Below are 25,658 nucleotides of genomic sequence, written 5' to 3' on the forward strand. Positions count from 1 at the left end.
ATTTATGACGGAAAAAACAGTAACAACAAAGGGAAGATCCAGATTATATTAAATAGGGAAAAGAAAAAAAAAAGATAGAGTACTCCGAAGCAATCGATAGAATTCGTTTTAAGTAGAATCTCCATTAGAAGAACAGATTATTGTGAATAAAACTTGTTCACATATTTCAGACGTTGTAAAATTGGAAATTATCACTGTGAATATTTTCCTGTCTTCGTAATATTGTCCTTAATACAATAAAAACATCGTTTTGACGTAGTGTACGAAAGATAAACTACTACGTTTCTACGGATACACTACATATTGCATTTATAAAACAAGAGAAAGAAAAGAAAAATCTTATTTACGTGTACTACGTAGCGGAAATAAGAATACTTTTATTGTGTTCTATCTTTTGTAAAATTCGATCGTAATCATTTATGATACCAGTAAATTATTTATTAATATATTATTACAGAGATGATTTATTCGATTAGTATTTGTTCGTTTTCAATACTTTTTGTCATTTTAAAACAAAATCGGTTATTTTGATAAAACATCCATTCAGTTTTATATCGTTCAATTTCTCTAATTTATTACAAACGTGGAGATTCTTAATGAAACTAATTGGGAACGAGAATGTCGGTTGACGAAATTTTAATACCGAAAGTGATTTGTGATTTATATGAAAAGATTTCAAAGTGTAAATATATATATTAAAGAATATAAAGCAGTTTTAGGTCACACGTGTACCTTATATTCAATATTTTTACAATTCTTGCTTGAGTTCCTATTACAGACAAGGTGTAATTTATAAATGTGGTATCTAGTATACGTGGAAACAGGCACTGCACTTGCCGAAACGATTCCCTTTCGTTATGTGCTGTGTTTTGTGAAACTGAATGAGCGATTTTGAAAATGCTATACATATATACATATATATATGTACTTGCATGTGTATATATACATGTATAAATGTTTGTGTATGTAAAATCAATACTTAGTAAAAAAAAAAGAAGAAGAAAAAGAAAAGGAAGAAAAAAAAATGAAAAACAGTGCTAAAGAAATCGATCTTTCGAATATCAAACCCACTATTATTACTATAACGTTCGCATTAACATTATTTTCCTCCATTGTTGTGTAACTTAAAATAATAATGATGCGTATGCTACTTTTCCCTCTTGTTGCTTTGAACGTACATATATGTTGTACCGCGAAAAGCTAACGAGAAACATTAATTCATTGACGTATAAAATACAATGGATTTCCGTAAAAGAAAAGAAAAACCATGTAAATTGTTTTCTGTTGCAAGCGCAGACTTAGTATTGTGCATTGCATAAAATTATATAAATAGCAAATAAAATGTCTTATATAAGTATCAGTCTATTGTACTGCAGCAGTTAATTAAGATTTTTGTTCAGTTTTTTTGTTGTTCTTTTACATATAAAATCATACAGTTTTAGTTTCTTTAGTTCCAACTCTATAAAGCTTTCTTTTTAAAAAAAAGCATGGTTGCAGTCTTGTTTCACGAAGCATAAGCATACTTAAAATTCTTTCTGATAATTGCTATATAATAGAACTGTGTACATAGGAGATCGAAACAAGTACAAATAATTTTAAAATGCGTAAAATATCCACCGTTCATTTTAACGTTTATTAACATGTCAATCGTGGATTAAATTTTTTTTACATGGTTTGACCCACGACTTATGTTAGGTAATAAAAAAACTGTACAATTTAACATTTCTTCTTACTTTCTTATAAGGACAGAAACATTCACTCGACCATTCATAATTCATTTACACATAATCGTGCATAACCAGGCATTTTTTTTTTTTTTTTCAATTTCAACGTTTCCTATCTGTTATATGTCATAAAATACAGTCACCAAATACCTCTTCTACATATATGCATTCCCATCGATGAATTATTAACTTCATAGGGGCGGAAGTACTTTGGTATTATTTAATGAAAAGCATATAGCAGCATAAGAAATGTGCAAAATCCAATAATGAGACCGAGAATAAGAGAGTCTCGTCTTTTACGCAGATTTATCCTTTGTAGCAAACTATTTACCGCCGGAAATCGATTTGAAATATCGTTAAGTCTGGTCTGTAGACGCTTGAACGTTTGTCTCTGAGTCATCAGATGATCACGCGTTTCCATCGCTATATTTATCTGATCATTGATTAAACGATCCGAACTGAAAAAACAGTTAATTTTGTATATGACCACACATAATAAAGAGGATCATTTTCATCATTTTATCAGTTATAGTATGCGCAAAAATACAATTTTCAGTGAATTATACTCACTTGTGAATGTGTTGATTTTCTTTTAAATACATTTCCCGACGGTTTAGTCCGCTTGCACTTTTGTAATTACTATTTCATGAAAAATTGATAAATTCAATGAAACATTCAAAAATCGATGTAATAATTTTAAATTACAATGTAGTATTTATACGTACTCAATTTCTTTACGAACACTTCCTAATAGATCTTCTCTATCTTTTCTTGCTGCAAAATTATTTCTGATCTTACTGAATTCCAATTTGTAATCTTTCAATATATCTTTGTGACGTTGCATTGTGTGTAGCATTGCAGCACCATTTGGCTGTAACTCGCCCATTCTCTCATTTATAGAGAATAACTGTACCAAATACATATAATTTAGATTATTAAAACTTAATGCTAAAATCTTGCACTTACTTTAGCAAGCAATGCTTCTATTTCAGAAGCCATGTTTTCAAAAACATGTTCTTCATCCAAAAGTGGTACTTCATCAGAGTTAACAAGCTTGGATCCAGTATTAACACCAAGCTTACTGAATGCTACCAATTTTGCATCAATTTCATTTTCTAAATGTCTTGCTTGTCTTCTTAAATCTGAAAAAAGTAGAATAAGTTAGCATACAAATTATTAATGACACAGCATAAACAGCAACAACAATTCCAATTCCTTTAATAACAAATAAATAAAAGTATTGCTTGAGTTCAGTATATAAATATTGAACAAACAACTATAATTAACAAATCGAAATTTCATTTCATGTTTGATGAAAACGATTACTGATAAACTAGTCTGATAGGGTTAAGAAAACTAACAGTATATAATTTATATAATAACTGGTATAAAACAATTTATTACAAAATTTTATTTAAAAATCGTATAAAACGAATGTTATAGCTATAATTACATACACATATAAGCGCAAAAATTCTCGCAATTATATTCTTTTTGTTTCCATTGAATCTTGACCTGAGAAAAGTAAAATATTTGAAATTGATATCTGGAAAGTGAAAATTCTCAGCTTTTATTTAATCTTAATAAGAACCATTAAATTAAAATTACAATTATTTGTAAGATACAATGGAGATAATTTAATTAACGTTAAAATGACATATGTCAAAACAAGGTGTGATGTTATTTGGTACAAAACTTTTTAGGTGTAATGATTGAGAACAGTAAGATATGTTAATGAAAGCAATATTCGTGTCAAACATAATCTACCTTCCCAATCAACTGCGCCTAATGCGTTAGCCATTTGTTGTTCGTAAATCACGAACGCGACAGTTTCTTTCTTACGATATGTGGATAGCTACTAAATATACGACATAACAGTTTCAGGACCAGATGATGGCAGTAGATACCTTGAACCCCTTGCGCCATCTAATTAAAAACGGCGGAAACTACTCGACAACATACCGATCGATTTTCCGAAGACACTAGCACACCCTGTCGGAAAACCGCAGAAGCTACTACTTACCGACTTATCGATCTCTCCACCGACAGTCGGTAAGCTTTGATAAAGTTGGTATCCATTGTCATGTTACCGATAAGGTAAGATAACAAACTGTACCTGTTACAATTTATTAAATCTTATCAAAATTACAAAGAAATATTGAATCATCTTACTATAACAATTACTTTATGTAATCAATTTCAAAATTTGTATTTCCGTCTTTTTGTACGTATATAGTGCAAAAATGTGAGGTGAGCACATAGTTATTAATACATTGAAATTCGTAATATATTCTTCGTACAGTAGAATGAAGAGACACTCAAGTACTTCTTACGTTGTGTGATTTGCTCAGATAAATTAAGAGCTTGGTTTGGTTTGAAGATAATGGTCAGTATTAAGCATCTAATCGAAGAGTGTAGCGAGTGCTCCTTCTTCATGACATTTCTCTCGAGCGGAACGATTCATCTGAACAGATCGTACACACAATTTGCCAAATGACAGAACGAACGTATTTTCGTTGGCGTGTTCGTTTTAAGAAGTACGTAAAAATTTCGTTAATCCTTGTGACATAATAAATGTGTTCACATTAAACGATCACGTGTTCTATGTTCATTGTCTACATACGTATTAGGTATATTTGGCATGTGATCTCTAAATGTAAACTTTATTTTCCTCTTACATCAATGGGAAAATATAAGAAATGACATCAGTTTTATACAGTTCTCTTCATTTTCGCGAGAACTATAGTAACTTGGTATCAATTTAAATCGAAAATCGAAAATAGTACAGAAATAATGTTAGAAATTTGAAAATTTATTAAAATTTTTATTTCACATTTCACATCTCTTCTTTACATAAAAATTTCGTATCATTATCAAATATCGATGACTTATTTTTTATATTACGATGAATTAAAGTCGGTTTTCGCAGTAGAATAAAGAGGGAGATAGGATGATAAAACGTCAAGAAATCTGCAGAATCACAGATTATCCATAATTAAATTTGTATGTGTTCGTATATGGACGAATACAAGCATTTATATAGGTAACTCGGTAATAAAGGTTAGGCACCGTGTCACTGAGGAACGTGGCGAGTTTACCACGTTGTGTGAAAGGAGAATCCATACTGTTTTCGAATATCGTACTTTTTAAGCCACCCTCTCGACTCTGTTGGTATTGCTGCTGGTATATTACGAACTCACTAACAGTGTGTATAAATACAATTTTCAATCTAAGTGCGCACAGTCTGTGGGCTAGAGAAATATCAAAATGGTGGCTGTACGACACGGGTGATGTGTACGCAGATATTGGAGTGCATTATAATTTCAGGAGAAACGCGTGTGAGCACGCAACGTATTATAAAATGGGTGACTCGAAGGCTCAACACGGTACACAGGAGATGAAAGGCTGGCTCTTTAAGTGGACTAATTATTTAAAAGGTTACCAGCGAAGATGGTTCGTCCTGTCAAATGGCCTACTGTCGTATTACAGGTAGTTTCCTACGTGTCAGTACTTTCGTTTTAACTATCTTATACTTTCAGTTGCGTGTAATGTCACGCTAGAAATCAATGCAATTAGTTATCGTAATGCGAATATTTCTTTAACGAATTTTTTTTTTATTCTACAATCCTGCTGTTTTTGCAACAGTATAATAATAACAATTAAGTATTATGAGAAAAAAAAGTCTGTTTAGATACAGTATGAAACTGTTCCTTTTTTTAATTTCCACATACCTACATTGATGCATTTTGAGTACAGCTAGTTTTTCATGGATCGACAGCTCTAAATTGATTTTTGATCAAAATATACAGATGAAATAAATAGACATATGATATTTATCGACCATCTGTTAGAAGAGTACATGGTAATGTCATTAAAATTAAAGTTATTGAAAATAATAATACTAATCAGCATAGCTTTTACTTATGTAAAATGTAATTTGGACACTTCATGAACTAATATTATAATTTGATTACAATTTTAGGTATAAACTGTTGTACAGTATACGAAACTGAGGAGATATTCGTTTGAATATAAGAGATTCTTAATCATGGATTACATATAATAACAGGTTGTGTTGGAAAATTAGAGGGAACAGTTTTGTATTATGTCTCTAATATAGTGTTGAATCATGCTTGTGATTCTGTCAGTGCTACAAACAGGTTTTATTAAGAGCATACAAAATATGGTATTGTATTAAACCATTTAACAGCTGGAAATTGCATGTACATAAGCAGCCAGTGCAGACTCAGTCATGGATATTATCAATATGGTTTATCCAAGTATACTTAACCAAAATCTAATCATAGTTTCGTCCAAAGCTCATGTTTACATATTCCATACTTATCCATTATAGTTTGAGCAATATCCTGAGCATGTACAGTGCCGCAGAACGCGTTGCGATTTTCGAATACGTCTATGAATTCGCGTTAAAAAAGATGGAAGTAATTTAAAAACATGAAGACCGTATATTTTGTATATACTCGCTTACATTTGTCACACGCATCAGAGAAAATTTATTGCATATTTGCCTTCTATTCTTCTTTTTTAACTTCAACTGTGATTTTTCATTCGATTGTTTTCTTTGGTTTCGTTATATGTAGTTTGCGGGAGAGCTATTACGGCTGTGAGATTATTGTTTGACCAGCATATAAGTTTTCAACCAATTTTATTCTTATCCCGGCGAACAAAATTCAATCTCCCAATCGTAGTTACTGATCGTGAATATAAAAGTCTTAAATAATTCTATTGAATACGTTGCGTATATACCTACGTATTAAAGACTCCACTATGCCGTTTCTTTATATTTAGAACATCCGTGTTCCCCCGCCGATAACACGCAATGCTTAGATCTTCTTTTAATTTTCCGCTTGGCACAGTTGTGTGTGATTTGAGTTTGCAATGCTTTGTCCAAATCGCAACAACAGAATATGTCCTGCAAAATTTTATTTTCACACGAACCACAAAAAAGAAACGTGAACGTGGAACTCGCTTATCGCACAAAAAAGTGTGTGTACACGTAGTTAAACGCACAAGTGTAATGGTTGCACCATTGCCTATATATATATATATATGTATATATTTATGAATATGAGGAAGAGAAAAAAAAAGAGCAACCAAAAATGATAAGAAAAGAAGGAAAGAAAATGTATACGATCAAACGGCGAACGCGACTTTTTCGTAGGATAAACGACCAAAAAAAATACTTGTTTCAAAAAAAAAAAAAAAGTAAATTATCGCATTTGATACAATATTACACAATATGAACGGGGTCTATTTGTTTTATGGACTGTTTAGGGCTGAACCAACAGGGGGGCCAAAGATATCAACACGACGCAAGCGGAAGGCTGGCAGAGCCTCCGAGTAAGTAAAATTATCGAAAAAGCCGAAATATCCTGACTCTTCTTTGAATCGAACTTGTAATTAAACAGACAAAGACGATGTTGGAGTTTCATTCTCATTTCATTTGTAAAATCCTTGCCATATATATGCATATAATTTTTTATTAGAACTACATATTAATACGGTATCGTCAATGTTCCTAATAATTTTACTTGCTTCCGATCCTTGCATCCACTACCCTTATCATTGATATTATATTTTTTCTTCGTTTCAAATGAAATTTAAATTATTTGAGAGATTTTCAAGTTGTATAATTTTTTGTATTCTCTGTGTACGTATATATATGTTAGTATGTATATCGGTGTTTCCGCGATATAAAACACAGCTTTATTTTGTTGTTAATTCCAGTTCCGATTAGGAGGTATCCCGAAGGTCTTCAGAGTGTCAAGCTTTTACTGACCCGTTGGGAATGTTCCAAGAAATAATTATATCGCAAATAGATCAATTGGTATCAAGAAATACCGATAACTTTAATGTGTCGATATTTTTGGATAGAAAATCCATGTTATCGTGGATTTGCCACTGTATATTTGTTTTGCGTAATTTTTATTTACAATATTAGTTAAAACTTTTTTCAGTACAAATGAAAATTCAGAGCCATTTTTATTTCCAACAAAAATGAAAAATTAATTATAACTTGGACCTTTCGAATTTCGGGTCAGCAGAAAGTTCACAGACCTTCTAATCGTAAGTGGTACCTTTCACCACAATTTTGTTTCGTTTCTTGATTATAAATTCATGCTTGTTCGTTATCAATTTGGAGTTTAAGCAAATTCGACAAATCGTTTATTTGTACGCACAGTTCTACGTTTCGTTGTTTTACACTTGCACAGTCCACCCCGTCCATCCCCGAACGAACCCTTCTACCTCCAACATGATTTTTATAATCGGTACAGTTCAAAGACATACATGTACACCAGGATGAAACACACCACGAAATATTTGTTGTCGCGTTTGAAATAAGAAAATACCGAACGATATCGCGAATGAAAATGAACGCTTGGACAGAAATGTTCGCGGACGTCTCTGATCTATGCGGACAATATGCAATAATGATTTCTGAACGCGTTAGCATGACTATATGATTGTTCTTTCACCTATGACTGTAAAACCTCTCGGGGTCCCTTGCGTGTTAGATTGAATTCCATTGACCCTAAAAGTGCATGACACGATCCGCGAGCTATCTATTCCCCCTTCTCTCAATCTAATCATCAGGTCGACCCTCGAGCATTGTCCTTTAATTGTTCACGAGGCTACCATCATGGGTAGTGATGGATATTTCGAAATTCTCGCTTCTAAGTGTTCCAGCGATTGAAACACACTCGAGATTGGAATTACTTCGAATTTCCTAAGAACCTTAGGAGTCTTGAAACTACTGAAATGTTAGAGTTTTGAAATTTCTATTTCTATAGCGTGCTGTACATTTTCAAGATTTTCAGGGTTCGAATAAAATTCGCAGTGATTCGAAGCATTTCATAGACCATCACTAATCATTGGTACCCATACGAGGGTGTAGATTGGCGTATGGAGAACGGTGACGTATTCGACACACACTGGTAATGGGACTGCTTTGAAAAAGTAATTAATCAAATCCCGCTGTAATATTTACACATTTTCGTTCTTCTGCGCTCCTCTAGTAAATGTACACATCATCAATGTTTGCAGATGAACGCAGATTAATCTTACTTCATTCAGTTGCTAAAACGTATACGTATGCATATGTTACGGTGAAAGTGCTTGGAATTCGTTAGGTCGAGATGTCCAGGTGATTTCAAACAATCTCATCCGTGATTTTGCAAAATCACAGTCGACGAGCCAAGTCGAACGATAAGTAGTAGATAATTAGCATTTCATTTGCATCACGTTCGGAGTACCAGCTAAACGAGGCTAGATCAAAGTTGGTAAATATGTACACATGTTTTTTTGTCATAGCATTCAAGCAAAAGTGTACGTACCTCTATCGATATTAATTAACGATTAAACTTAGATTATGTTACCAAGTTATTCAGGGGTATGCAAATGTTTCCATCAGCTGTATCTTCTACGCGAATGATTTCGCAATGTTGAGACAATTGGCCTGTTGGCTTTTGGCTGTATTTTCGAATGGCATTGCTGGCCAATTCGTCTGAAACTTAGTGAAATTATTTCTATAGATGTGAAATGTAATTAAGACGAATCTGAACTTCGATAATTATCATATACCTGAAATATCAGACGAAAATGGAAACTTTCGCACACGCCTGATATTTCAGAGAGGGATAAACCGAAGTTTGCTTCCTCTTTGAAATCGTTAACAAACTGTACGTGGTAACAAGGAAATTTTTTAATCGATCGCTTTCACGGTAACATACGTGTTACGTTTACATTAATGGTACCTACTCTTGGGCGAATTGGAAGTGTTTCCTTTCTTTTCTTTTCTTTTCTTTTTCTTTTTCTTTCCTTTTTTGTACTGGGCTTGGATAAACCTTTGACTTGGCGGTGCAGCAAACCGACTAATTTGCAAACTCACGTCTGTCTTTCTCTGTGTCATTCGATTTTCCAATGGCAGAAGAATCTGTACACGAAACTGTCGCGTTTTCTTTTCTCTGTTTAGAAATCCGGCGGAGATGTCACATACGTGCCGAGGCACGATATCCTTGCACGGGGCCTTAATACACACCGTGGATGCTTGCACATTCGTTGTTAGCAACGGTGGTACTCAAACCTTCCATATCAAAGCGGCGACCGAGGTGGAACGTCAGCAATGGGTCACAGCTCTCGAATTGGCGAAGGCCAAGGCCATTCAGGCTATGGAATCTGGTATGTATGAAAGAACGACTCTTTTTTTCATTTAAAGAAAGAAGGAATTTGTGCACAGATTAGATAATAACGTTGATAACATTGTAATATAGAAACAAAGAGTTTTTGAACAAAGGTGGATGTGTATCACATAGGAAACAACAGTCGCAACAATGAAAACGCAGAATTTTTCAAGTTCTTCTATTTCCAGATGCTGCATTAAATGTTGAGCTTCGTTGGATGATGATGGACATGTTAACACGTTGACTGGTCCCAGTGTAATGAAGGATATAGAAGAAGACGACGCGTTGACTCTTTTAATTTACAATATTAGCATAATAGTAGCGTTATCTCTTTTAATTTACAATATTACACGATTTTTTTTTGGTATCTATTACGTTTCTCGTGCCGGTCATCGGTGGCTTCTATGGCAGTCAACGTGTTAAGCTGACCAAGCTAGGCAAGACACTCACTGGGGATAGAAATATAAAATCAAATAAGTAATTTTTCATGAAGTCATTCCAATGTTCTGGCTTGGAATTCTGTATTACCGATTCTATATCTCCCACTAAACTCGATTGGGTGTGATTTCTGAGCAAGGATCAATTACTATCTTGAACCAATGGACCTGTTAACAATTTGCAAGCTGTGCATAATGGCATTAAAGGCAATTGTCCATAGCAGCTCTCCTAACACATACGCTAGTGAGAGAGTACGGTACATTTTTTCACGCAGCGAGCGACGAATGATGGCTTAAGTGATACGAAATGCAATTAAATAATAATATTCAAATCGTTGATCATGATTCAGAATAAGACATAGTAGACGCGTAATTTGTATACAGTTTAAGCATGTTCTTGGCACGTGCTGTTCTTCTTCTTTATCATCTTTTGTTAAAACGAACGGTTTTGTCATATCCAATCAATTGTTCACGTTAATTGCTTGCTACATAAGTCGCAAGCTAAAGACGTAATCGACATCCTTCAAGAAGTAGTGTACCTGGTGAAATCACACTGATCATTCTAACAGAGTTCTGAAGTAATGGGTGGAATCAAAATTTATTTTTTAATTATTTTTTAATCGACACCCAGTATTCGTCACCCGTTTATCATTCGTCATTGTCTGCTTCGACGTTATCTGTGACCTATAAATCATCATTCAAAACAAATAGGCTCTGACCATTTAATTAAACGTATTCTTGCGTTACCACAAACGTGTTTGCACGATGTATTGAGTCACAGTTGCGTTATCTTTCCCTCGGTTCTCGTCGTATCGATTGCTAAACTACGTATAAAACACAAACCGCCAGAAATATGAGGAAAAAGTCAGATTTTATACAATATACGAGTCGTGTAGTCAATAAGTAAAGTAAAGTAAAATTTGTTCCAGAAGAAGAAGAGGAAGAATTCCAGGATAATGACAATCAAAAACCGGAACAAGCATCCGTGATAAAAGACCTTTCGCAACGCTTAGAAGACTTACAGGCCTGCAACGATTTAATAAACAAAAAGGGAGCGATGCTTCAGCGAGCTTTAAACGAGCTCGAAGCGCTGGAACCTCCGTCGCCTGAATTAGCGGCAAAAATAAAGACAGTCAGTGAACGAGCCACGCTGTTTCGCATCGCTGCCGGTGCTATGGTTAATGTAAGTTGAAAGGACGTTGTTAAGAGTAATATACAGATGAAAATTTCTGATCAACAACGTGTGAAATTAACCCTTCAGCTGCGAAGAATAACTATAACAAATTTGGTGTTGAGAGCAAAAGTTTTCTTTAACTTTCCAGATGATTGTGATTCGATAATAATTAATGAACTGTGACTGCTGATTTGATGTGTCCGTTATCCTGCATATTCTTGTGTATTACAAATAACATGTTACAACGTTTATTAATACATGGACAAATTGTGTTAAAGGTGTGTATAGCAATCGTGTAGAAAATTAGGATAAATTGTGATTTCAGACGAGCAACGAGTATTTACAACTAGCGCAACAACAGGAACCAAAGTGGAAGAAGATGCTGCAGCACGAACGTGATCAAAAAGTGCGGATAGAGAAAATGGTCGAACAACTTGCCAGGCAACATTCTCACCTAGAGGAGGCTGCCCAACACGCGCTCCCCTCGGCAGTTTCATCAGGGGGACACAGAGCTTCGCGTAATTTCATTTATATTATTCTCTATACATCCGTAGTATTACAATTAACGTTTTACCGCAATATTACAAGTTCCTGTTATGCTGAGAAAAATGAACGCGAATATTTGTTTATTGTCCATGCTGTGTTGAGCTTTCTTACTTTTGTACACACTGTCCGCAACCCAATTGATTGTGCTATAAGCATTTAACTCTGTAACCAATGGCTAAACTCTAATATAAATGTATGTTATACATATTAATACATTATCATGTGTGTGTCTATGTGTGCTATTGGTTGTTTGGCAACGTTTGAAATTGAAGAGTACTATATTTATTACACGATAGCGCACAGCTGTATTGTCTGTCTCACACACAACTGCTTAAATATGCTTTAATGGTAACACGTGCATTTGAAACCATCGCGCCTTTTTGTACCTTGCCGTTTCCTGTCTAGATGGCGGTTAGGAAGTTCCATTTGATTCTTATGATGTCGCAACTTATGTAGCTCATAGTTTACGCATGCAAAACGTGCAATATATGTATTTTTACATATATTGTATGGTATATTACACTGACACATATACCGCAGTTCATCAGAGTCCATAACTGCGACGCGCAGGTTGGAAGATGGTGGGGGAACGCAGCGAGCTCTCTGCTAATCGCTTTCCACTTCGTTTGGAAGTATCGCCAATCAGGGCGAAGATGCGCACTGGAGAAGCGCGAAGAACGAAAACTGGTCTTTTCGCAGTTATGGACTCTGGTGAACTGCGATATACATACTGATCTTATATACATATATAACATACAGGTATATACATACGCACGGTTGTGCTTTCATTTCTCCCAAGTTTGGCGCTTAATTAGATCCTAGATGGCCTTGTAAATTTCTGTTTTTATACGAGTCCTTGTTTTGACAGATCTTTTTACGTGTTTTATATCATAAAAATTCGATGTGATTAATTTCGAGTCGAACGTCGAATGTATTCGACGATTGTGCTTGAAGAGGATCAGTGAAAGAGATGCTAAACCGATAGTTAAACGAAACGACCGGGAGGAGTCTATTATCAACGATTCATGACGGTTCGCAGTTTCAATGAAATTTTAGCAAGGTCCAAGTATATGAGAACGCCGAACGGATCTTGAAACACAGCATAACCTGATGCGTGGTACATCATTGTAGTTGCCTGTAAAAATCAGTGTACGAGCACTTTTAGTGATTCATTGTTCGTTACTTCAACCAGTACTGCTGATGTATGTAGACTGTAATCGGGGGGGTAAAGGACGTTGTAATTTAATGGCAGCAGTAGCTGTCAAAGCACGATTGAATCAGTTGTGAAGGGGAGGGATACAAATAATAAATATAAAGGGAGGGGTTGAAGAAACGTTACATTAGATAATTAAAACGAAATAAATTTGAACTTTGGAATGTGTCGTTTATACGTGTAAATTTGACGAATTAACATTTCGCCTCTTTGTGTCATACCCAGTCGTACCTTTGCTTGGCGCGAAATATATATTTTCATTGCGTAACTGCACCGATAGATTTTTATTGCACTCGGTATTGATGCACCCCGGTATTTATCATTTATCCTAAATAGCAAAGTGACTCATAACACGTGAAGATTTTCTCCATTTTGTATTCTACTTTGTTGCAAGGTTATAATCGAATAAGTGTTTCATTGATTAACCAAATCTTATTTAGCTTGTATATATCTTCTTAATTTTTATTCGATTACTTGCTCAACTACGGTAAATAAAATTTTAGTACTTGTTATAGATACAACAGTTACAACTTCTCCCTCAGAAGACGAGGAAGATAACGCCGAGTTTTATGATGCACAAGAATCGGACACTTTTACATTGAGTATACCTGGTGTGGCTGCAAACAATTCAAGAGATAGGACTGATTCTCAGGGTAGCGACGATGGATCTAGTTCAGAAGGAGATCAGACACCTTTGCCTATGTCAGACAATGCTGGTGCAAACTCCTTTTTTATTGTGACCGATTCTACAGTAGTACAAACTCCTTCCACTGTTGCAAATACCGACAATCTGGACAATGTAAGTAAACATTCTTAATGATTACTAATAAATCCAAATTGAATAAGATTTTTTTGTATTTTGTAATAGACAAATTGGCAAGCCAACAATGGCAGCAGTGGCGGCACCGGGGTGACCGGTCCTAAAAGAAAAAGAAGAACTAGGGTACCTGATAAACCAAATTATCCATTGAATTTATGGAGTATTATGAAAAATTGTATTGGCAAAGATTTGTCAAAAATTCCAATGCCTGTCAACTTTTCTGAGCCGCTTAGTATGCTTCAAAGACTAACAGAAGATTATGAATACGCGGACATTCTTGACAGGTGTGTTTACCTTAGAGCTTTATTAAACTGTTACATGGATAATATTACAAATAAGTAATAAATTCGATTTGTTTTAATCCATAACAGAGCAGCAGAGTGTACAGATAGCTTTGAACAAATGGCTTATGTGGCTGCATTTACTATATCTAGCTATTCCACAACCGCTTCCAGAACAGGCAAGCCTTTCAATCCTTTATTAGGTGAAACGTATGAATGTGATCGCATTGACGATTTAGGATGGCGAGCAATTTCAGAACAAGTATCTCATCATCCTCCGATGCTAGCACAGCATTGCGAGGGACGTAAATGGCGTTGTTGGCAAGAATTTACCATGGCATCTAAATTCCGTGGAAAATACCTTCAAGTAAGTTTCCTTTCCAAGTATTCGATAAGATAAGTATCTGATAATCGTCGCGTGACAATGTCGCATATTAATCGTGGCTAATATTTAAACTATTTGTGTAATGACGTAGGTAATACCGTTAGGGACCGCTCATCTCGAAATAGATGGTGGTCAACATCATTATACGTGGCGAAAAGTTACAACCACTGTACACAATATTATAGTAGGAAAATTATGGGTTGATCAAAGTGGTGATACAGACATTATAAATCATAAGCAAGGTATAAAGTGCCATTTGAAGTACATACCATATTCGTACTTCACACGGGACAGTCAGCGTAAGGTAAAAGGAGTAGTGATGAATTCGGACAATGACGTAAAATGGGTAATACAAGGTACATGGGATACAAAGATTGAAATTGCTCCTGTAATTAGTACGTCTGGTACACCAGATAATCCAGTGTATAAAACAGGGCCTTATATACTCGCTTGGAAGCGGCGTATGCCACCGTAAGCATTTAATTAAATTACCATTTAAGTAAAACTATAAACTTTTTTTTTTTTTAAATTACGTTAATAATATCAACATTATAATGATCTATTTTTATAGCGAAGATAGTGAAAAGTATTACAATTTTACGGAATTAGCGTGTCAACTTAACGAACCTGAAGAGGGTGTAGCTCCTACAGATTCTCGAAATAGGCCTGATCAAAAATTAATGGAAAATGGTCAATGGGACGAAGCGAATGCAGAAAAACTACGATTAGAGGAAAAACAAAGAATTGTTCGGCGAGCTCGTGAACACGAAGCTGAGAAAGCAGCTGCTGAAGGTATGGAATATATTTGATAATATCTTGTGGAAAATCAATAATGATACAATTACAGTGAATACAATAGTACTAAGAATAATTAATTTATATTAGGTTTACCATTCGAAGCTTACGAACCGTTATGGTTTAAAAAAGAGCAAGATCCATACACGGACAGTCTGTGCTACGTATATGGTGGTGAATATTGGGAGTGTAAGAGTAAAGGTGATTGGTCACGATGTCCAAACATATTTTAACTTATTATATAATTATATCAATTAATATTGTGACCGCCAATATACAGTGTAAGAAATGTTTGGATTTGTTTAAAGTGAGGATAGTTAATTCTAAAGCTCACTTTGGTGGGGATCATTGCTTCTGAGACACGTTGACGTGATATGGTGTGATTGTTGAGAGACGTGGTTTAGTAATTATTTCTTCCATTGAACTGGTCGAAGTTGGCATTCTGATACATAAGACGTGCGTTTTTGTAGTATACCATTACCTTCGTGATTCTAGTTTTCTGTCTATATTACCACTACATCCCCTCTCATTTATCCACTTTTTCTAAATAATCGGAATATTTACTGTATTTAATTCACATGGCCCAATGAACGCTTTGTATACAAGTTTTGTATAGATTAAAAAATTTGCTGTATTTGTTATTAAGTTCTGCTATTAGGCTGAACGTACACTACATTCACAAGAAAATCCAGGTACTATTAATAAGCGAATAAGTTAACAAGAATTTCCTTACTTCAATTTGAAGATGATATAGCAATAAGATTGATGATTTTTATTGCAAAAATATCGATAACAATTACTGGAAGTTTAAGTCGAGCATGAAAAATCCACTTAACGCTACTACAGTATTCATAATTTGTTCCAAATGAGTTAGACGTAACTAAAGTTTCTTTTTTCTTTTAGAAATGGAACTGATTGTAAGTTCCAGCGAGACCGATCGTAACACCAACTTCGGAAAATTGCCATAACATGGTTATCACGTATCCATCGCGAAAAGTACTTACATAGACTATAAAACGTATTTTCGATGCTTGACGCGATGCTGAGGATATTTAAATGAATTAAAAATACTAGAAAGAGCAAAAATTTTAATAGTATTGCTGTGTAAATCAGAAACAAGAAATAATCGCGTTGAATGTGTCTAAAGCCTTACTGAATTATTTAAAAGTAGGTATTGTTAGATAACACGTTTTTACATATTGGTTATTTACACGTGTGGTGCGGCCAGACTGTTCACTCGACTGCCACGTCTTAACCATTGCACGAAAATTGGCTAAGAAGCGGCATTCGTGTTACACTGATACAACAATCTGTAACCGCTTTGAAGAAATGTTCCTGCGGATAAAGTGTTCGTAACAACGAGAATTCAGTATGTTGAGATTAAAATATAAATAATCCATACAGAAGTTATAAATATATATATATATATAAATATATACATATTATAACATGCAACTTTAAGAAAGAAAATCCAGATAGTAAAAAATGGGTACGCTTCCAAATTTCTGCAATTTTCCGTGCAGATGTAGACTCTGAATGTTCCACAAATATAGACTGGTTACCTAATCAGCCTGATTACTATACTCCGTCGAGCTAATGTTACAAAACATAATCATATTAATACATAAATAATGTAAAGAGAATTTAAAATCATATTGGAGAGCTCATAAGTTATTCTTTATTTCTTTTTCTTTTTTTTTTTTTTTTTTTTTTTTTTTAAGACTTTTAAACTGGAAGGATCAACAGTAATTAATTGAAATCTGTTTCCAAACTACATTATGTAGAGACGCACACATCCATACACAGATACAAGCGCCTGATTGAGCGCAATTTGCGTGCGTACGTACGTATGTATGTATGCCCGTATGTACATATGATATATAATTAATAAAATCCCATTGTATATCCCTCTTATGAGCACATCATACGGTTGTTCTGTTCATAGTGTTTGTATATTGACAACTATATATTCCGGTCTGTATAGGACGACATTGAATGGAACACTTAGCTTGCAACCAATGTTTACAATGATTGTTATAATTAAGTATTTGGCTGTATTATAATTTTAATAGTTGATAATAATCGGATATTATCTGTATACATATAAATACAAATTAACTATAAAAATAAATAATTTAAAGAAAATACAGTAAGACGGATAGAACAGATGTTTGGATTATATAGTGCTTGTACATTAGCTATTCATGTGAAACGGTAAATACAAATGCTTCGCTACAAAACCGAAAATATCTTTGTAGCATTCACATGATTGCCTTTTGGCATCTCCTATTGTAACACCCGTTGGTCGCACAAATGGTGCAATTATTTATACGATGAATAACCGTAGTCTTTTGTTCCACCAAACAAATTGTATTGATTTATTGTAACAAATTAAAGACGATCTTTAACGGGTAACATTTGTCACGATATATTTTTTTTATCACCCAGTGTTTGATTCATTTATGTATCATTACTGGAAATGATTGATTTGATATTTCGCGCGCTACGGTAGAACACTGGAATGTTGCTCTACTTGGCGTTTTAGTTCGCGTTTATTCTACGCGCATAAACTTAATAGCACCTGAATGACTTTTATTTTTAATTCGACATGGAAAACTAGCTTCTTCTCGATGCATGAAAATTGCTGTTAAAATTTCTTTTGATCCGAGGGAAATAGTTTAGCGGGAATCATAAACGATTTGATCAATTTTCCTCTTTAAGTTGGTGATTCTTGCATCTAGTTCCTTGTTCCAATTAATTTTATAGCATTTTCAGTTCTCTAAGGTATGAATGAAATATATCGTGGACATTCCTTAGTTATGGTAATTAGGGAGGAAAGAAGGTGCACGATATGCCAATACTTTAGTTGCTACAATTTTTACCGGATATTCGATGAATTTAACCGACATGCGCGTAGCGTCGGTACGGGCTGACGTCACGCGTAGTAATACACGCCGGGAGCGCATGGCGAGTGGAGTGTCTGCAGAGGCTGCGCGAAGTGGGAACTGCTTTCGATTGTTGGCGGGCGCCGCCATCTTGGTCAGTGAGCTTGCGAGTGGCTGTACGACGAGGTGTACGTATTTCGGTGAAACGAGTATTTCGTGCGATTTCCCTGAAACCCTTCATCTACCCGTGAAATCCACGAGCATCCAAGATGTCGGAACGGGAGGACAACGTTTATAAAGCGAAATTGGCTGAGCAAGCGGAACGCTATGACGGTGAGTACATATTTTCCGGGAAAGGACCCGGCCTGCGCCAAAATGAAACCCACGAAATCCACACAAAGCATTGCTACAAAGAGAAAGGAGGTAGCACCGCCCTCGTGGCGTTCCTGGTGTACGATTTCGCTAGATATACAGCGAGTTTCTTCTGAAAACCGAGAACCTTAAACGGCGATCGAATCTCAATGGATCTGTCAAAAGTCTGGTGAAACGTCAAATATGACTAATCTACACGGTGGGTAGCTGAGTCGCCGGTTCACAACCGGTATAATCTTTATCAAAGGGTGGGTTGATTCGTAGATTTTGTCACCGTTTTTACGGATCCTGTCGCGATACGCGACAGTACTACAAATACTTTTTTCAAGGATTTCGTTGTAGGGTCACGGAAGAGTTTCATCATTTTCGAGCTACATCGTTTGATGGAAAGCTGGGTAACGCCGAAGCAGCGTTGCTAGGCGTGCTGTTCAGTACTTTAGGGGCCCCTCGGCAGATAACCAGACAAGTCGGTCCTTCACCGACGTGTGTGACGCATAGACACGGCACGATACTTACCAATCGCTGACGGTTTACTCCTTCGACACGTAGTAACGCGTGCTCTGCTCGTGGTATTCGGCCTTGAAAAGTAGAAAGAAATCATTTAGTCGATCGACTTAATCGATCTATTGATTTAATGATCTTTTTTTTTGTTTTTTTGGTTAATAATCATTTTGTACATTTATTTGTAATCGCTTCTCCTACGTCAGTCTTCTCTCCAACTTGTACCTTATTACGCAGTACGCGTCGTTGTATGTAATTTCAATTGTAGAAATTTTTACTTTGCTCCTGGCGAAAGCAACTCGCGTGTAGTGGGGACTGTTCTCGATGGCAGCCGGAGGGGGGAAACCGTCAAATCTCTTCGTTTTACCGAACCTCTCGACTCGTATCTCTACGACTAGAAATATTTTTACGCATCGTGCTTAGTCTCGTGGGATGTTATCGGATACGCAAATCAAGCGCACGCGTTTGACATTTGCGGAAGCGAGATGTATCTTCATGTAAATTTCCTGTAACCGTTCAGTGGCTTCTACTCTTCTCCCTATATCAGTCAACCTCTAGGAATAACTTTATACTCTAGTTAGATACATACATATATATGTTCATAAGTTGCAACATGCTTTTTCGAAAACTCCTCGATCGTAGAGAAAACCGTTTCAACAAGCGGTACGTGCGCGTTGGCCGTAAGATTAAAAGTTATCTCATCTTGAAATATCTAAAGTCTCTTCGCATCGCATTATGCGCGAGAATCAGTTAAATACCACGTTGTTTGCTTCCGGTAGGGGGGGGGGGCAAAGATCGAGGGGATATTAAACTGAATGAAGCTCTGAATCAGAATTAAAGGCTGTCCTTTTTTGATAGAACTGTTTTTCATATCATTTTTTTGAGCAGACACAAGGCGTATTAAAGTATGTAAATAAGCGCGTATATTGGATATCCTTGCGAAACGGGTGGTAAGCGTGAAGAATGACGACGAGGTAGAAGGGAGAAAAGCTGATATCACCGTCCCAGGATGAGAAGAAAGAGGAAGGGCGGTGGGCAAATTTGAGGGTTGTGAAAGAGGAAGGAAGAAGGAGCGAGTGAGATTACGAGTAGAGGGTGAGAACGGCAAGGGGTGCGATGAAAGGTGGAGTAGGGAGAAGAGGGGCTATAGCAGAAGGAAAGTATTGATCTGTACTCGCTATCCTACGTTTCTCTGTATAACTCCGTGTCACACCGTATACCACGTTCGTGATAATTTCTACCCGGGAACCACCATGAACTTGAGTCCTGATCTTCTCATAAATGTCACCATATGAAATCTCTTTTGATTTTATCTGAATGATAAACATTAACCCCCCCTCTAGACCACTTAATCAATTGGTTATCAGATTTTTCAAAGCTTATACCGTTCCACTAATAAAATGTAGGTATACTTTATTTTATTTAATCGGTAACTGGTATATCTAATGATTATTTTATCATCTTTTAGATTTCGAGTTGATTCGTTACAAAATAAAATGTCTTCTTTTCAAGCTAAATAGAGGAAGTTCCGGTATTGGAGGGACGATACCTGTTACCGTCTTTAATCTGTCTCTCGTTTATTGTGCGCCTCTCTAATAACTTTGTCGCTCGGTTATATCGATCCTCTCTGCCCTGGGTCCATAGATTTTCATACCCGTCGTACAAATAAAATGGAGCGACTACTTACTTTCATCAAGATTTTTAACCCTCGGAAGAGGGGTTTACATACGATTGTAATTGGATGAAATCGATGATATTTTTTCGAAATTTGTACAGGTAACGAGAGACAAATGATGACACTTGTGTGTGTATATAGATCGATACATCATTATCCTTGAATGTAACACACACCTATAGATAATAAATACATGATAGTAAGCAACTTCCTCGGAAAGTTCAAGGGGCAGCAGGTTAATATATGCCCGTGCGCTTCGTCTTTCTTACACAGAGGCACTCTTAACATCCCAGATGAAACTAATAATATATCCGCACACGGGGTAGCCTACGGTACTAATAATCAATAGATCATTTCCGATTCGTTACTTTACCATGATTGCATGTAATATTCTATGGTAAGTTTCATATCTCTTTAAGAATATTATAATGTTCTTTTCTTTTTATTTTTCTCTCGTTTTTTTCTTTCCTTTTCATTTTGAACGTTTATTAACTGAATGGCAATTTCGTCGACGGCGATGCTCGCCGACGTTATTTACAGAAATGGTCGAGGCGATGAAGAAGGTAGCTTCACTGGACGTGGAACTGACCGTCGAGGAGAGGAATTTGTTGTCCGTCGCCTACAAAAACGTGATCGGCGCGAGGAGAGCATCCTGGAGAATAATATCTAGCATCGAGCAAAAGGAGGAGAACAAGGGTGCCGAAGGGAAGCTGGAGATGATTCGTCAGTACCGATCCCAGGTTGAGAAAGAATTGAAAGACATCTGCGCCGACATCCTTGGAGTTTTGGATAAGCATCTGATACCTTGCGCGTCTACCGGCGAATCTAAAGTTTTCTATTATAAAATGTAAGACATCGAGCTGTTTAAATAAGATAGAATTTTATCTATAGCTTCGATAAAATTGTAATGCCGAAGCACCGTTCCGTCTCGGCCACTGGTTTTCGAGGTATTGTTTTCTAAAACTTCAGCCAACCATTTGGCCCGATAATAACGGATGTAATTTACTCGGTGTTCAAAGCGATCATTTGCAAAATAGCGCAAGCTTCGTGAACTTAAAAAGAATTCACGTTTTGATTCCGTAAACTCTTACGTGGCCGCGTTGTACGATTCACGCGAGTGATTTTTGATTGAATTACAAATAAACTTCCTGCGTTCGTACTGCTTCAGAAGCTTATTGGATTTAACATTATCATAAATATGAATACGCGGTTCTATTTCCAAAAAAGAAAAGAGTAAGGAAGAAAGAAAACGGTTTTGTAAAATCTTGATACTGATGGATGTATTGATGTATTGTAGGAAAGGTGATTATCATCGCTACTTGGCCGAATTTGCAATCGGAAACGACAGGAAGGAAGCAGCGGAGAACTCCCTTGTAGCTTACAAAGCAGCGAGCGACACCGCTATGACAGACTTGCCACCGACTCATCCTATCCGCTTGGGATTGGCGCTCAATTTCTCTGTGTTCTATTATGAGATTCTCAATAGCCCCGACAGAGCGTGTCGTCTAGCGAAAGCTGCCTTTGACGACGCGATCGCAGAACTAGACACCTTATCCGAGGAGAGCTATAAAGATTCCACCCTCATCATGCAGCTTCTTAGGGACAATCTTACTCTCTGGACGTCAGATATGCAAGGAGATGGTTAGTACATACCATTTACCGGGGACACCGAAGGCTTTGCGAAAATGTGTTTTGAGGCTGTCTTTAAAACGTGTTCGCCACTAGGCCGTGGAAGCGGCGTCGCGCGATCAATAATATGTATTGCAGCAGTGCGATAAAATCTTTCCGTTGTATCAGATTTTATTCATACATAACGTATCATGTTACTTCTTTAACGAATCATCGTAAAAATCGGTGCTTTTATAATTTAGAATTTGAGGCTGATCACGAGAACGAGGCTGCGGCCGTTCCTACCAACGCTTGAACCCAAGCACACCCCTTCCAATACGCCCTTATACCCATAAAATCACCTGGTGAGCAACTCCATCGATCCTTCTTCGTCCTTCCTTCTTTAAAGTACCAATAATCAGTTAAAATATATTCATTAACGAGATGATTTTTTCTTTTTTTGACACAGGGGAGGGCGAACAGAAGGAACAGCTGCAAGACGTGGAAGATCAGGACGTATCGTAACTCTAACTGTAGTGAGTGTTATCCTGCGCATATAAAACTGAGACACAAGAAAGCAAAAACTCTTAATAACTTGTAAGCAAAAGAAAACAATTCAAGCAGGTGGCAGTTCGGGGTGGGAAGGGGAGATCTTTAGTGATTGCGTGACCCTAAGCACGCACGTACGTACGGTTACTCCTAACAAACAAGCAAACAAAATTACAAAAATTATCGTTCGATAACACGCATTGAGTTATATGGAGCGCGCAGAGAAAAGTAACGAGCAAAAGGGCACGCACCCTGCGGTATATAATAATAGAAAGAGACTGCAAAGAGCATTTAGAGAGGCACTATTCTTTGCCTTCCTTCGCGTATCGAGAAGAGAACAAAAATGCTGTCTTTTAACACTGTGCATGCCCGGTCAAAATTCAGTGGACGATGTCGAGAACGTTGAGTGGACGCCGACTGACAGCGTATATCATTCTATATTAATAATAATTAATAATTATAACGAAAGAAAACAAAAAAAAAAAAAGGAAAAAAAAAAGAGAGGTATGCGCCAGTCCGTCGGGATAAAGCCTCATTTCTGTCGATTTTAGTGAGTGAGAACGAATAACCATAATATGTCCCCCATAACGTTTCACAATAACGAAACATGCTAAATAGCTCGACGTCGATCGAAGTGCATTGTGTTCGTTTGTTTTTACCCGCCCCCTCACCCACAATCTCTCCTCCTCGTCTCTTTACCGCTTTTTTACTGCGCGCATGATTGCTCTCGCATACTACGATAAAATAACGATTATTAATGTATGCGTGTAAATCGAGTGTAAATCATCTGTTTATCTAAGGGATAAACGCGTCTCCTCAGAGTGGAAGAACGTGGGTTGGTCACGGTGAACGTAAAAGAGTCGGGGACAAGCCACGCGCTTTTCATCTCTGCTCTTTTTCTTTCTTTTCTTTTTGTAATAAGATATTATGAATGTACTTCCCAACAAGTCTAGTTACACACAAGTAATTTCATACACCATAATTTCGAGCATAAATTTTTATCGGTCGATGAAGCAAGTTAATTATTCGCCAGAAACGTTTGGCGGGCTGTATTCGTCGGACTACAGTATCATAAATTGATTCTTCTTGTGTATATTTATAATGCGAGTGATTTTTTTTTTAATCTTAAAAAATCTTAGACTACGTTTTCAATTGGCTCAGCGAATTTTAACCGAATAGAGTTAAGAGAATACGCTACCACGAAAGCGTCGTACTTAAGAGAACATGCAATAACATCGGTTTGTCCAAGTTTGGTCTTCTGAATAATAATAATAATAATAATTAAAAGGAAATTTAACAGAGTGAGAAAAGAAGTATCGGTTTTCGGTGTAACAGATGTTCTTTCACTCAACCTGTAATCTTCTCAATGGAGAGAAAGATATCTTTGATGTAGATGAGCTTTTTCCCAGTTTTTCTTTTAAAACAAACAAGTTACGTTTCAACGGAGAAACAGGAAACAAGTAGCTATCCAGCTAGTCCGTATTTAATGGTTGTACTTTTTCATATCCCCCCATTGTGTATAAACTATAACGATCGCTGTGGTATTACGAATTACAGAATAAACGATTGTATCCCGACGTTCTTTATTTTATTTTATTTTTGTTTTCTGTTTTTCACTCGCGCTCACTTTCGCTATCACTGTCCTCGATTCCACTGTATCTTAGCTGATATCTTTAGCCGTGCGTCCATTCACCTTTTTATCGATCAACCGTACCGCCGATTTCCGCTTAAAAAACGAAACACATTCCAGTAAACTCTCTATCAATAAATTCATTTGCACGAGTTTAACGAGACGAGCTTAGCGGCTAGTGTCGGTCGGAAATTTATGTTCTCGACAATTCTTCGTTTTCTACTAAGAATTTAAGATCCAAAATAAAAGGAGCTATTTGTAAAATTATGCGCTCAAGTATTCCAAGAGAAGCGTGATCGAGAAAAATTTCAATCGTGCCATAAGTTTCTGACCGCCACTGCGTACGTGTAACGAATATACCGTCTGAAACCATGAGTTTCCTCACGATCCATGCTCGTAACGATGAATGAGGATAATCGTTCTGTAAGCGTGCAGCAAAAAAGCGAGGTGTTATACCTGAATGCGCAAGAAGAACGCGCTAAGCGAAATCGAGCTCTGCCTAGAAATTTTGGTGTACATCGTGTGCCCCTCCCCTTGTATTTAGGTATTAATAACGATACAAATTGATAATCATGTTACGTAAATAACGTTATAAAGAAAAATAACTCAAAGTAATATCAACGGCACCGTAAGTAAGTATATGCGAGTAATTTTAAGAGCGTAAACCACGTATCGAGGGAAGAAAAAAAAAAAAAAGAAATTCATCGACACGAATTGTTCATGCGATTACGAAGAATAAGAAGAAGAGCAGTTTATTAAGAGCGTATCGTCGAACATGTTAGCGGAGGAAGATCATGTGGAAGACACGAAGGTGTAAATGGTACCCGTGAACAAAAAAGGATGAAGAAAGAACAGTGGAGGA

At 36.3% G+C, this 25,658-nt stretch overlaps 3 protein-coding genes and 1 long non-coding RNA gene across 11 annotated transcripts; 3 read left to right on the forward strand and 1 right to left on the reverse strand.

Moving 5' to 3' along the window:
* Window positions 1-1,695: 1,695 nt before the first annotated feature.
* On the reverse strand, window positions 1,696-3,648 carry Gos28 (golgi SNAP receptor complex member Gos28). Of its 2 annotated transcripts, XM_034325401.2 has the most exons (6): window positions 3,492-3,619; window positions 3,182-3,239; window positions 2,691-2,866; window positions 2,450-2,631; window positions 2,295-2,363; window positions 1,696-2,182 (listed from the first exon to the last, which is right to left on the reverse strand). In XM_034325401.2, exons 2-6 carry the CDS (start codon window positions 3,183-3,185, stop codon window positions 1,945-1,947), a joined length of 669 nt encoding a protein of 222 aa, XP_034181292.1. In that variant the 5' UTR covers window positions 3,186-3,239; window positions 3,492-3,619; the 3' UTR covers window positions 1,696-1,944. The 2 variants fall into 2 exon arrangements, with proteins under 2 accessions (XP_034181292.1, XP_034181291.1); XM_034325400.2 differs by lacking the exon at window positions 3,182-3,239 and having other exon boundaries at window positions 3,492-3,648.
* A 468-nt stretch (window positions 3,649-4,116) lies between these two features.
* Osbp (oxysterol binding protein) lies at window positions 4,117-17,306 on the forward strand. Of its 6 annotated transcripts, none has more exons than XM_034325383.2 (13): window positions 4,117-4,261; window positions 5,052-5,213; window positions 7,020-7,085; window positions 9,718-9,923; window positions 11,292-11,545; window positions 11,862-12,054; window positions 13,799-14,094; window positions 14,164-14,399; window positions 14,487-14,763; window positions 14,873-15,252; window positions 15,353-15,573; window positions 15,667-15,777; window positions 16,480-17,306. In XM_034325383.2, the coding sequence occupies exons 1-13, from the start codon at window positions 4,218-4,220 to the stop codon at window positions 16,542-16,544; spliced, it is 2,511 nt and encodes an 836-aa protein (XP_034181274.1). In that variant the 5' UTR covers window positions 4,117-4,217; the 3' UTR covers window positions 16,545-17,306. The 6 variants fall into 6 exon arrangements, with proteins under 6 accessions (XP_034181274.1, XP_034181275.1, XP_076544369.1 ...); XM_034325384.2 differs by having other exon boundaries at window positions 11,295-11,545; XM_076688254.1 differs by having other exon boundaries at window positions 13,811-14,094; window positions 15,667-17,306.
* On the forward strand, window positions 5,220-6,955 carry LOC117604869 (uncharacterized). Its single transcript, XR_004581516.2, has 2 exons — window positions 5,220-5,586; window positions 5,707-6,955. It is a non-coding gene; the product is annotated as an uncharacterized LOC117604869 (long non-coding RNA).
* A 1,275-nt stretch (window positions 17,307-18,581) lies between the features above and the next one.
* On the forward strand, window positions 18,582-25,496 carry 14-3-3epsilon (tyrosine 3-monooxygenase/tryptophan 5-monooxygenase activation protein epsilon). Of its 2 annotated transcripts, XM_034325399.2 has the most exons (5): window positions 18,582-18,794; window positions 21,550-21,856; window positions 22,307-22,650; window positions 22,881-22,982; window positions 23,087-25,496. In XM_034325399.2, the coding sequence occupies exons 1-4, from the start codon at window positions 18,731-18,733 to the stop codon at window positions 22,931-22,933; spliced, it is 768 nt and encodes a 255-aa protein (XP_034181290.1). In that variant the 5' UTR covers window positions 18,582-18,730; the 3' UTR covers window positions 22,934-22,982; window positions 23,087-25,496. The 2 variants fall into 2 exon arrangements, with proteins under 2 accessions (XP_034181290.1, XP_034181289.1); XM_034325398.2 differs by lacking the exon at window positions 22,881-22,982 and having other exon boundaries at window positions 18,585-18,794.
* The last annotated feature ends 162 nt before the right edge of the window (window positions 25,497-25,658 follow it).

The sequence above is a fragment of the Osmia lignaria genome, chromosome 5 (genome assembly GCF_051020975.1).
Source record: "Osmia lignaria lignaria isolate PbOS001 chromosome 5, iyOsmLign1, whole genome shotgun sequence".
Classification (NCBI taxonomy): domain Eukaryota; kingdom Metazoa; phylum Arthropoda; class Insecta; order Hymenoptera; family Megachilidae; genus Osmia; species Osmia lignaria.